This window comes from Notothenia rossii, assembly GCF_949606895.1.
Source record: "Notothenia rossii genome assembly, chromosome: 4".
NCBI lineage: Eukaryota > Metazoa > Chordata > Actinopteri > Perciformes > Nototheniidae > Notothenia > Notothenia rossii.
Genome location: NC_136902.1, coordinates 82,205,096 through 82,216,993, shown reverse-complemented (window position 1 = coordinate 82,216,993; position 11,898 = coordinate 82,205,096). Strand labels below are relative to the sequence as shown.

Here is an 11,898-nt window from a genome sequence, read left to right as displayed (position 1 = left end):
CCTGCCGTGTTCCTCCTGTTCTTGGGTGTGCTGATGTTATCCACCTCCTACACAAATGTTTGTTCAGCTCTTTGCAAACAAAATGTCTGTAATCATGTCTGAAGCACCGTCGTTTACTCTTGTGCTCCGGTATGCTTTTGTCCTGCTTTGAGTCTTCCTTCATTCTTTTGCTCTCATGTGCCAGGAATCGGCAGAATCTGGTCAGAACGATAACAACTCTTTTTTATTCCTGCGAGCAATTCACTGGGTTTAAGGTTCCAGTGTGCGCCCTATCTAGAATGCTCTTGTTCATTTCCTGGGCACTACAATGACATCCATCAGTTTACATCAACTCAGCCACATTCTGTCAAGGACAATTTAAATGTTAACATTATCCAAGTGGTTTGAAAGATGACGTCTCTACTGTTTGTCTGTTTGTCCATGCTGTCCAATTAAGGAAACAACTAAAGTGCTTTTGGCGTGCATAAGAAATGAGACTGTGACATAATGTCTGTCCTCACAGCTTTTGTTTTGTCGCTGTCCGTTTGAATTATTTGTGGGGAAATGTAAGCACAGGTGGAAAGACATACATTACTCATTAGATTATATTCCAGCACGTGGATTCATCTTTCCTGATCTCTGATGCCTTTTTAGGTTCACTGTTTTGTTGCTTTGTCTTCGCTCTCAGGTAAACCCTCCGGGGATCGCCCCGTCAGGCTGCCAGGCCAGGTTTTGCACGCCGCTCTGCAGGAGTGGGAGCTCACGGAGCTTCACGACGGGCCTCAGAGCGCAGGGCAGCCTCTCTACTGCCAGGGGGTCTTTGATGCCATCACTATGGGTGAGCTTGGACGGAAATAGTATTAGAAAATGACACTCAGCATTTCATGACTGTGGTTACTCTAAACGTAAAATATATTATTATCAGCAAACTGAAATAAACGTTCTGTTATTTTATGTATCTTTCTAAAACAAGACAAAGTGATATTACAATGATTGAAATGAAATAAAACCCCAAAGAGCAGTTTTCATCTAACCTTCTCTAAAAGTCTATAGAAGTGTTTGTGTTGAAATGTCATAGTACAGGATGTCATATTTAAATTTTTTTTAAAGTAATTGCAAAGCACAGCACATCATTCAAATGTACAATAAAGCCATAAAATTGCCGTACAAATGTCAAAGTATAGCATGTCATAAAAGCTTTTAGTACAGCTTGCCATAAAAAATGTCCCAGAAATGTCATAAAAATGTTATTGTATAGAATTTCACAGCAAAGTCATAGTACACAATTATCATAGTCAGCCCTAAAGAGTCATAATACAGATTGACATAAAACAGGTGCAGCATAGCCAAAATATACAATTATATTACAAAATATCAGAAATATGTCATTGTGTGCCATGAAAGTCACAGTAAAGTACATCAGAAAAACATGCCATGGTAATATGGATATTAAAATATTGAGATGTTTTATTTATCTCTTCTGTTTGTGTCTCCAGACCACAATGCGACGGTGCTGGTGTTTCGGGGGGGTGTGTATTGGACGGTCTCGTCTGAGGGTGGTGTCAGCGGCCCCCTGCCTCTCCGTCAGCGCTGGGCCGACCTCCCCCCGGCCATCGAGGCTGCTGCCTTCTCCCCCCTGGACTCCAAGTGGTATTTCTTCAAAGGTACTGCTTCACTGGACCTCATAATGTGACTCTCACACTTCCTTTTAAAGCCATTTCCTAACCGATTGCCTTACTTCACAAATCCAGCCCCTAAAATAGACTGTGAAGTGCCCTTTAAATAGGAAAGTGCTATTTAAAGGCTTTTCTTCACTAAAGCTCAGCTGGAGATTTAAAGTAGCATTACCTTTGGGCTAAAGGCTAAAAACTTGTTTGAAGTTATGGCCAAGCTTAACACATTATTTATAATATACCTATCTGTGACCTAAAAGAGGCACTTTCAAACACTTTGCTCTTACAAGAAGCATTCCACAAAACATTGAACCCTAAAACACTTTGCTAGTCTTAGTGTCTTGGTTACTTTTTTACAATGGTTATACTTAGTTTAAAAGAACAGAGCTTATTGCATTTCACCTGAGTTGGTCTTGTGAATGGTATGTGAAGTACTGAAATATGTGGAGCTACTATGTTCAAATATAAAAAGACGATGCTTTCCAAATGTTTTCTATCATAAAAAACCTTTTTACGTTTAGAGTGCCTTATTGTGGACGTATAGGATATGTAACTTCATGCTTTCCCTCCTTCTCTCGTGGTGTGCAGGGAAGCGGATGTGGCGCTACTCCGGCAGTGTTCTGGACCCAGGCTTCCCCAGGAGGAGCAGTGATTTGGGGCTGCCTCGCCACCCTGACTGCGCCTTCTACTACGCCCCTCTGGGTCACATGGTCCTCTTTAAGGGCTCCCGGTACTCAGTGCTCAACCTCAAAACTCTGCACCAGGAGCCTTACTACCCCCGCAGGCTGACAGACTGGATGGGGGTCCCCCAGGGGACCAACGGGGCACTGACCCGACCCGACGGACGCCTCTACCTGTTCAGAGAGCAGCGCTTCTGGAAGTTTGACCCGGGGAAGGTGCGCGTCACCAAAGAGGGCCAGTGGGCCAAGGACCTGAGCTGGACTGGCTGCAGCAACGCTCCTCAGAGCAACAGCATCCTTTGACCAGCAGAGGGCGCTGTGGACTGTTAGATAAATGTGTTGAGAACACTATGATGTAATGGTGCTATTCGTTTTCACCACACACCAACATTGAGTTGAAATATGTTGAAGCCAAGCTCAGCAACATCATGTCATGAAGGGATTAAACAAAACGTATTCCCATTGGTTTATACATGTTGAAGCACAGAGTATTTACACTGCAGAGAAATACTGTATATATGTTAACCATAGCCTTGTGCATAAAGGTAAGATAATACAAAACATGTTTGGTTGTAAGTATGCTTTTAAAACCATCTTCTTTATCTTGTAGCATTTGCACACTGACAGAAATATTAAAATATTTGTGTTTTTTATCATTTCTTCTGCAATGTCACAAGCAGTAGCGCATATAACATATAGTATAAATGACTGTTACTTACTTTGTTCTGTGATTGTTTGTTGCTTACTTCAGCAAAGAGCCTTAGCCCTGGGCCTTCCAGTAAAGTCATTACAACTGAACTGAGTTTCCAGGAAGCGCAGCATCGTGGGACATTCTGATTCAGTTTCCGACCTACAGTACAGTTCATGGTGAAGACAAGTGGCAGCTGTTATCACATTCACAGCGGTTTGGTTTGTGATGCATTTTAAGCATCAATGATTCTTCTGTCACTGAGAATGTTTCAAAATGAAGCCAACGGTCGAATGTTCCGGTGAAGGCCAAACCCATCAGTAGTTATTAATCGGTGACTCACTTTTTTCCCTTGTCATGTGATCATCCCTGCAGGTGGTCATTTAGTCTCTCAGTCTGAAACAGATCATTGATCACTCAGCTCACTAAAGAGTACACTAATGTGATCTATTGAAAGGACACACACACAGTTTATAACCAGAAAACACAACAAATGTTTTTTTAATCTTTTAATACTATGTCTTCATGTTAAGCTTCACTGAACATTTGAAACACTAAGGACACTCCCAGCTGATGCTTCCTGACTTTTATACATTTATTGTAAACATTCACAACTCCTTCAGCGTCGAGTTGACCGGCGAGCAGCTCAAACTGTACAACCCTAAATGATGTGCATTTTGTAAACACTGTCCATGATGCTCAAGAGAAAACCACATTCAGGTTCAGCTGTGATTAACAGCTTGACTGACAGGAGAGACGCAATCTGTGTTGTAGAACATTTTGACCTAACTCATCAATGCATTAGATGCATAGTATTTTCTCTCTTTGAAATACAATATATTTTATCAGGTCTCTTTGCAGCGCTTACGACTACAATATGTGATGAAGTGATTGCAGCCATCTGTACCTGATCAGTTTTCACTTAAGTTAATCCGTCTGCTGATCCCTCAGCTTACTGCCTTACAGTAATCATGTCTTAGTCCCAGGACACATTTGGGCTGTTTTAGACACCTTCTATACTAATGGTTAGATTTATTAAATATATATTAGAAGACTTTTTGTAGTTTAAATGATCTCTTTAAGTAGCTAGTTAGAACATCCTGTTAACTGTAAGAAAGTGAAATCCTAGCATTGTATCTGGTGTAGTCAATCAGACAAACATTTAAACACACACATACTAGAGTCATTATTCATTTCAAGTGCATTCAAACAAATGTAATCAAAGCCACTAGGCTATACTTGTACTGTGTTTGACCTGCAGCGCTGTGGAGAGCACTCACACTGAATCTGATCTCTCATCAGGATCAACAGCGACACGGAAGACTCTGCTGAGATCAGCATTATTCAAAAGGCAATTTGAGACAGACACTGGCATTCGCACCCTGACGGGAACATTTAGTAAAGACTATTTCCTCCAGGGTTTGTTACAGGGCTCCATTTTAGCTGCACAAATCATTAGTTAGATCTAAATATAAAAGACATTGAGGATAATAATACCCGCAAATATCACTCCGCTAGGCTTTGAACAATCCTCACAAATAAATCTACAATATTGTATGATTATAATCTATTTCAAGACTTGAGGCGTAGTAGCAGGGATTCAGATGAAGAACTCATCATCCGTCTTGTGTGTGTGTGCTGACAGCAGCTCAGCAGTAGTCCTGCTCTCTATGAAGGGTCCTCTGGGGGGGCTTTGTCTTGCCGCCACAGTCCTGCCGCTACAGGCCTTCCTGGCTGCGTGCGTACATCCCGCGGAGCCCCAAGTCCCGGAGGAGACCTGATGTTGTTTGTGTGTCCATGGCAGACACTCAATCAGCTCCTTGGCCAGACCCTGGACAGCTGAAGCCCCCACAGCTGCAGGTCTCTCAGGGTGAGGAGGCATCAACAGCTCCAAGGAGGAAGAGCGAGTGAGTATGTTGACTGCCGAGTCTGAGAGCAGTGAGACTCCGGTGTCTACGTTGGTCTCTGGCTCCTCCTCATCCTCTTCCAGGAGGAGATGGGACAGAGAGCGGGTGATGGAGGGGCGCAGGGGGGAGACGGGGTGATGGGTGATGGAGGGGCGCAGGGGGGAGACGGGGTGATGGGTGATGGAGGGGCGCAGGGGGGAGTCGGGGTGATGGGTGGTGGAGGGACGCAGGGGGGAGTCAGGGTGATGGGTGGTGGAGGAGCGCAGGGGGGAGTTGGGATGATGGGTGATGGAGGGGCGCAGGGGGGAGTCAGGGTGATGGGTGGTGGAGGGGCGCAGGGGGGAGTCAGGGTGATGGGGGGTGGTGGGGGGTGCAGGGCTGCTGCGCTGGGAGGAGTAACAGGAGCTGCCTGGAGGGGTGCTGCAGCAGCTCCCTGACCCCTGGCTCTCTGCTACCCCCCCTCCATAAAGCTTCTCCAGGGCGGGGTCACTGCGCGGTCTGAGGCCTGCTGGGACACAAAGGAGGGCACTGAGAAACGTTGGCTATGGAACTATGCTCATATGGTATTCAAAATGCTATTTCATTGTCTAAACTTTTTTACATTTAGTGTAAGGTTTATTTAAATTCATCAAAGTGTGTAAAAAAGGAAAAGTATTGAACAATTGAAAGTATGTCCTAAAAACTGTGTAGTAGCATAATATTCAATAAAAAAAAATCAAAACGATGTCCCTCAAAAAGTCAACAAATGGTCAAAGTAAAGCATTCCACACTCGGTAAAACGATCTGCTTATCTATCTATATAGCTTATCTGCAGTAGTGTGTACGAGTATATGTATTCTTTGAATGCATGTATTACATGCATATATATTAATTTAACAATGTTTCTGGTAAATAATCTTGTGTATGAGGCTCACTGGCAGTGAATGTAGGGGATTACTTTAGTCGTTGTTATTGTTTGTTTGTGTTCTTCGTAATTGTTTTTCTCTTTTTACATACAATCAGTACAAACCACTGTCTCATTTGTATGCATATATTTTGCTTTCCACTTCTAAATGACAAACACTGTTTATGCATTATCGAAACGCAATAAAAAGATTTTTGATCTGAAAAGGTCAAAGTAATAAATTACATAAAAAAGTCATGGTATTATGCCTGGATCTTGGGGCATCTGTGGGGGGGGGCAGGTTTTGGGGGGTGGACTCAGTGTGTGTGTGTGTGTACTGACCCTGCCTGTGTGTGCGCCGGGGCATTGTGAGGCTGCAGGGCGACAGGCTGGGGCCCTGGGCCGGGCTCCTGAGCTGCACCCCTCGGGGGGGCACGCTGGGGCAGGTCAGGGGGAAAGCACAGGTCAGAGGTCGCTGAGGCTGAGCCGGGGTTTTCACCTGCAGCACGGAGGGACAGAAGGGGGGGGGGGGGATTATGATTTACAACAAGACCACAGAGATTTAGACAAGTTAAGTCACTTTGACGGAATTAACATACACGCATCCTACATATTGCTACTGACAGCTCGGAGCTGGTTCTGTGAGAGAATGAAACCACATGTCCATCTGATTTAATCTCACTGAGAGAATGAGTATGACATCATTAAAATAACTGAAATGAAGATATTCATTTGATACTAATTGGAAGCTACTCAGTATTCCCTATAGGAAAGTGGCCATCTCCATACTGTGTAGAGCTTTTTCAGTTCTAAAATAACTTTTAGTAGAACAAAGATCCCACTCTCTGGACTGTCCAACTCGTGAGATAATATAGAGTCAACCCCTCCAGCAAACTGCCGTGTGCTATGTGACTAACCTCATGACTAAACCTGACATAAATATAGAAAGCTGTTCCTATATCCACTGTTATCTAACACGTTGTAGAAAGGCTGGAGCAGACTCAAATATTTTAAAAACATACCAATCAGTCATTAAGCCTCATGTAAAACATTCATTAAGCGTCAGGCCGCATGAAGCATGTCCACATTTTGACACATTTGCCGTGGCATTTAAACATTCCCTTACCTGGAAGAGAACTTTGTTTCCATCCAGGTCCTCTGTCTGCCAGCGGGAGCCGCTGATGGGGGTGCAGGGGTTGGGCAGCAGAGGGACTAGCTGGCCTATTTCCTCCACACTAAACTGCAGCACGGCAGAGCTGCAGGGCTCCACCTGGACCCCTGGAGACAGCTGTTTTAACGCCAGCTGCATGCACAGCCCCGGCTCTGTGTGGGAAAAGGGATTTTAGAACTTGTTGAGGATTTTCTTTCCTTCTATTTATAAAACAAAATCTAAGTCAGGCACATTGTTTCAACCAAACTACCGGACATTGAAAACTCTTTTTCTTCTTTTCACTGAGATTCCAAAGCTTTACACCATGGACATATAACACTCAGTCACTGTTACGACCTATTGACAACTGCCCCATGGCCATTTACGTATTTATGATTTATTTAAGTACGTTGTATAAAAGGATATGTATATATATAAATAATCTACTACTCATATTTGTTTATATTTTATGTTTAGGATAGTTATGTACTTACTTTGTTATAGTAATATCTAAGTAATGTGCTTCGAAGTAAGTTTGCATAGTCTTGATTATTTATTTTATCTGTTTTATTATTATACTTTTTTTACATTTGTATAGTTATTTTGACGGAAAAACAAAATAGCAATCAATATATTTGTCAAAGAAAGCTTGTCCTTAAAGTTGGACTTGTTGAAATAAATATGCTGTATTTGTAGTATAGAATATTTACACTTAAGGTGACCCTCCTAAGCCGTACCCGTGTGGAGCGTGAACCAGCAGAAACCGGTCTTCTGCTCCTCCGCCTGCCGCTGCAGCACCGTCTCATAGAGCCGCACGGCGTCCTCGTAGTTGTCGTATCCACTGTAGAGTGTCACACGGAGTATCTCTCCTCCACAGTGGACTGGGCGCACCCCCCACACAGGCATGCCTGCCCCCAAACTGTAGAAGTCTCTGCTGGGCAGGAGGTAGGGCCGCAGCATGGCGTTGGAGGACGAGCTGTTGGAGCTGATGTGGACCCCCCCGGTCTCAGTGTGGTGGTACTGCCAGGGCGGGTGCTGGAAGAAGTCCAGCACTTTGAGGATCCGTTCCTCTCCGTAGGCCTCATGGAGGAAGAAGGTGATGGCCACAGAAGGGTAGCCTGAAACATTTTTTGGAAAGATATTTATTCTCAATCAAAGTGAATAAAAGTAGATGCAGCTGGCAAGAGGAAAGGTTGTGGGATGACATTGTTTACTTCATACAGAAAGGAAATGCATTGAGAGAATGACATTTGTTGTTGACATGAAAATGGATGACATTTCCTTCATGCTTTGAGGTCTCTCTCATGTGGAAATGATTATACTTTTTTTTAAAAATACTTAAGGTTTTACAAGCACAACCACCTGTTGCATGCCTAAAACCTGACTAACTAAATGGTATACAAGTATAATCAATACAACAGCACACAGTGAAGCTCCGTACCTGCCACAGGACAGAGGTGTGTGTAGCTCCTGAATGGGGAGGCCCTCTCGGACACGTGGAAGATGCGGAGGCTGGGGCAGAGCCAGCGGAGCAGGCGGTCCAGGCTGTGCTGCAGCAGCAGGGAGTCCCCGGGGTTGGCCAGCAGATGCAAGTTCATCGGCAGGAGCTGAGGCTGCCGCTGCTGCCTGACCCGACCGGTCACAAGCTCAACTAGGATGCAATCACACAATTAAGTAGTCAAAGATAGTTTGGACAGGTGCAAGCTTGCAAGTGCTTAAACAGGGCAGCACAGAGCCGAAGTCATAATGACAAATGTCTATTTAGTTAAAGCTCCTTGGCACACCAATTTTAAACATCAAGATCAGTTTCCTTGCGGTGGGTAATACGACTCAGCTTGTCAAAACCGTTGTTTAAAGTCTTCTTTGGAAAGGCCACGTTACAACTTTTCTTGATTCTGGTTTACCGTGGACAAAGCAAATAGACAGTATCGTAACTAAAATGGGAAGGAGCATAGCTGTGATGAGAAAATGTACAAAGTATGTAACACCAACCGCTTTGAAACAAGTCATTCAGTCTCTGGTTTTGTCACATCTTGAGTACTGTCCGGTCATATGGTCATCAGCAGCAAAATCACATATACAGAAATGACAAATAGCTCAAAACAAGGCTGCCAGACTAGCTCTCCACTGTTCGAAGCGCACTCATATTTGAGTTATGCATAGAAATGAAACCTATCATGGCTTCCGGTTGAGAAACATCTGCAATCTCGTGTTATCACTTTTGTAAATGTTTTCCAATTTAGCAAAAGACCAGTGTATTTTTATGATCAAATAGTTTACACAAGAGACGAGCATGACCATAAGACTAGACAAGCTACATCAGGCCATCTACTGGCACCTAAACCCAGGACACATCTTCTGAAATCTTCAGTGACTTATAGAGCTATAAAGCAGGGGTGGGGAACCTCCGGCCCCCGGGCCGTATACGGCCCGCGAGACGATTTGGTACGGCCCTCGAGGTAATTTATAAACACACGCAACATTCTTTTTTTGTTGAGAAATCTAGAACGCAAAAAAATTAAACAAGCGAGTGCCTGTTTTTCCTAGCCAAGGTCAGGGTCCTTGAACACAACACGAGCCTAACGTTTCATCACGTGGTATATGTCTCGTCTCATAGGGTTCAGTTCTGAGGGAGAGCACCAGGTCGTCGCTCCGGGTCTTCCAAAAATGGCAGTACCCATAAGGAGCCGTACACATGCCGTAGTTTCTGCGTGTCTTTAGTTGTAAGCACAGTGGCGATCTGTTCATCTGTCATACTGATCATACATTCAATAACTTTGTTGTTATTAGCATCTAGTTAGCTAGCTATGCTAACGAATATAAGAAGCTTTTTCTACAACCAGTGAGGTAAAGGCACATCTTTATATGATCATTATAGTTATAGAAAAATAAGAGAATAAAGTAAACAGGTATAAAATACTATATGACGGAAAAAAAAGTTGTTATTAATAAACAAGAATACAGTTTGAAAGGAGTGATTTGTAAAATATCCATAAAGAAAAATAAATATGCTTACAGTTCTGTTTCATATGGGTTTTGAGAGATGTATCCATAGATCTCTTAATGTTGCTCTCAAAGTGCACCAGATTGATGCTTTTAACTTCAACATTTAAAAAAAAATCTTCCCAGGGGAGCATGCCCCCCGGACCCCCCTAGAGGAGGTTGGGTCCCCCCCCCACCACTCAAATCATGTTCACATGGATAGGAAACTAAATACATTTGCACAAATCTTGTGTCCATATCTATCTTTCTGTTGTGGTGGTCATGCCACAACCGTGCATGTGCATGCATACGCGAGTAATGGTAAAATATCTGGATTAACAGGTTGCTTTTTCTTTGTAGAGCATGAAAGAAAGGCAAAATGAATGGGCTGTGATTTTAGTATTTTTACGCAGAGGTCAATAACTTGTACGGCCCTCGGAGGATATTGTAAAAATTGAAATGGCCCTTGAGAGGAAAAAGGTTCCCCACCCCTGCTATAAAGGAACTCATTGCCAAACTACCTCGCTGAAATAGAGTCCAGAGCCTCTTTCCAGAAGAGATTGAAGGGCCATCTACTAATGACCATGTGCCCTTGTGAGCTGTGAACCCTCATTTCATTTGATCTCATGCTTTGTACTGGTGGGTGTCTTGTGCACTCATCCTTGGCTGAGATTGATATTAAAAGTGGATGAGATTGTTGATGATGTTGGAAATTGTTGATGATATTGGTGATGTTGTTAATGATGTCAGGGATTATGTCTTGAATGTTGTTGTATTGTTTTAAGTGTCGGACCCCAGGAAGAGTAGCTTTTATCAAGAGCAAAAGCTAATGGGGATCCTTAAAAAACATAAACATAAACAACTGACAATACAAGATTTAGGTTTGTGTTTTAGTATTAATTTAAGTGCCAAAAAACGCACTGATGCTGCACTGTGTTGGGAAATACGGCAATTCCAGTCTATTCCTGTCTAATCTCCACTACTATACTATAAACTGCAGCCTCACTCTACTTAACTGTTTACAGTGTTTGATCTGCGTAATATTTACCCCCATTGAAAGTGTTATATAATATACCAATTACAAAATTAAATTAAATAACAGTCAACATGTATGCCATATGCATGAAGCTGCAAAGACTATAATAAAAAAGTCCCATGTGAGTCATGAGGGTTAAATTACAGAGTGCTCTTTAGCTTCTGTCTGACTGAAAGAGTACTTACTGTCAGAGGATGACATCAGGCTGCAGTCAGATCTGAGACACAAAATAAAAACACACGAGTCATTACGTTCATTCTTAAACACTTTTTTTAGGCTGGAGTTCAGACCAAAATCTGTCTCCATCTTGTGGTGGTTGGCTTGGAAACGTGCCCCTTGGTCACCATGACAACACATTATCTGTTGTGAGCTAACATAAAAGTAAATTTATGAGAAAACACCTTAAATAATTAAACAGCTTTAAACACCCATAATTAAGAGCAAATAGGGATAACACATAGTTGCTTCTACTTTAATTAGTTAGCCCATTGAAGATGTATTCTCCTGGTGAATGTTAATTTCCATTGTGCCTACGAAAAAGTTGGATAGCTAACGTTAGCCACACTAGCTAATGCCGATAAACAGTTATATACTCACTCGGCAGTTTCAGCTCCAGAGTCCACGTTTTCATCGTAGGATCTCCTCTTTAACAGCGCCACTCTTCCAAACATCGTCCGGTAGCTTTACTTTCTTCCACATTGAGTTGAGCCATCTGCACAGAAGTTAGTCAGAGGAGCGGTGCGGCGGGCTGAGAGTGAAAAGCATCCCGTCGGATTTCTCTCCGCAGTCTGCTGGTCCAGAAAAAAAAGAGGCACTCTTTTTTTGCCGGGACTGTGACGTCACCAGGCGCCGTTATGTGTACAAATCATACGTACAAATCTTATATTTTGTAAAGAAAAACCTAAAACTAAAGAAGCTCC

The 11,898-nt window shown here is 43.0% G+C and overlaps 2 protein-coding genes across 3 annotated transcripts in view; one reads left to right on the top strand and one right to left on the bottom strand.

Annotated features, from left to right (window-relative positions):
• mmp28 (matrix metallopeptidase 28) overlaps positions 1-3,050 on the top strand; it is an 18,067-nt gene extending 15,017 nt beyond the window's left edge. The window contains exons 6-8 of the mRNA XM_079677837.1: positions 668-817; positions 1,476-1,643; positions 2,241-3,050. Coding sequence (XP_079533963.1) covers positions 668-817; positions 1,476-1,643; positions 2,241-2,635 — 713 coding nt within the window. The 3' untranslated portion in view covers positions 2,636-3,050. The remainder of the gene's footprint in view (positions 1-667; positions 818-1,475; positions 1,644-2,240) is intronic.
• Positions 3,051-4,389: 1,339 nt separating this feature from the next.
• On the bottom strand, positions 4,390-11,882 carry fam124b (family with sequence similarity 124B). Of its 2 annotated transcripts, none has more exons than XM_079677836.1 (7): positions 11,576-11,882; positions 11,164-11,195; positions 8,402-8,611; positions 7,698-8,078; positions 6,937-7,133; positions 6,153-6,309; positions 4,390-5,432 (listed from the first exon to the last, which is right to left on the bottom strand). In XM_079677836.1, exons 1-7 carry the CDS (start codon positions 11,647-11,649, stop codon positions 4,621-4,623), a joined length of 1,863 nt encoding a protein of 620 aa, XP_079533962.1. In that variant the 5' UTR covers positions 11,650-11,882; the 3' UTR covers positions 4,390-4,620. The 2 variants fall into 2 exon arrangements, with proteins under 2 accessions (XP_079533962.1, XP_079533961.1); XM_079677835.1 differs by having other exon boundaries at positions 4,390-5,435; positions 11,576-11,880.
• Positions 11,883-11,898: the final 16 nt, after the last annotated feature.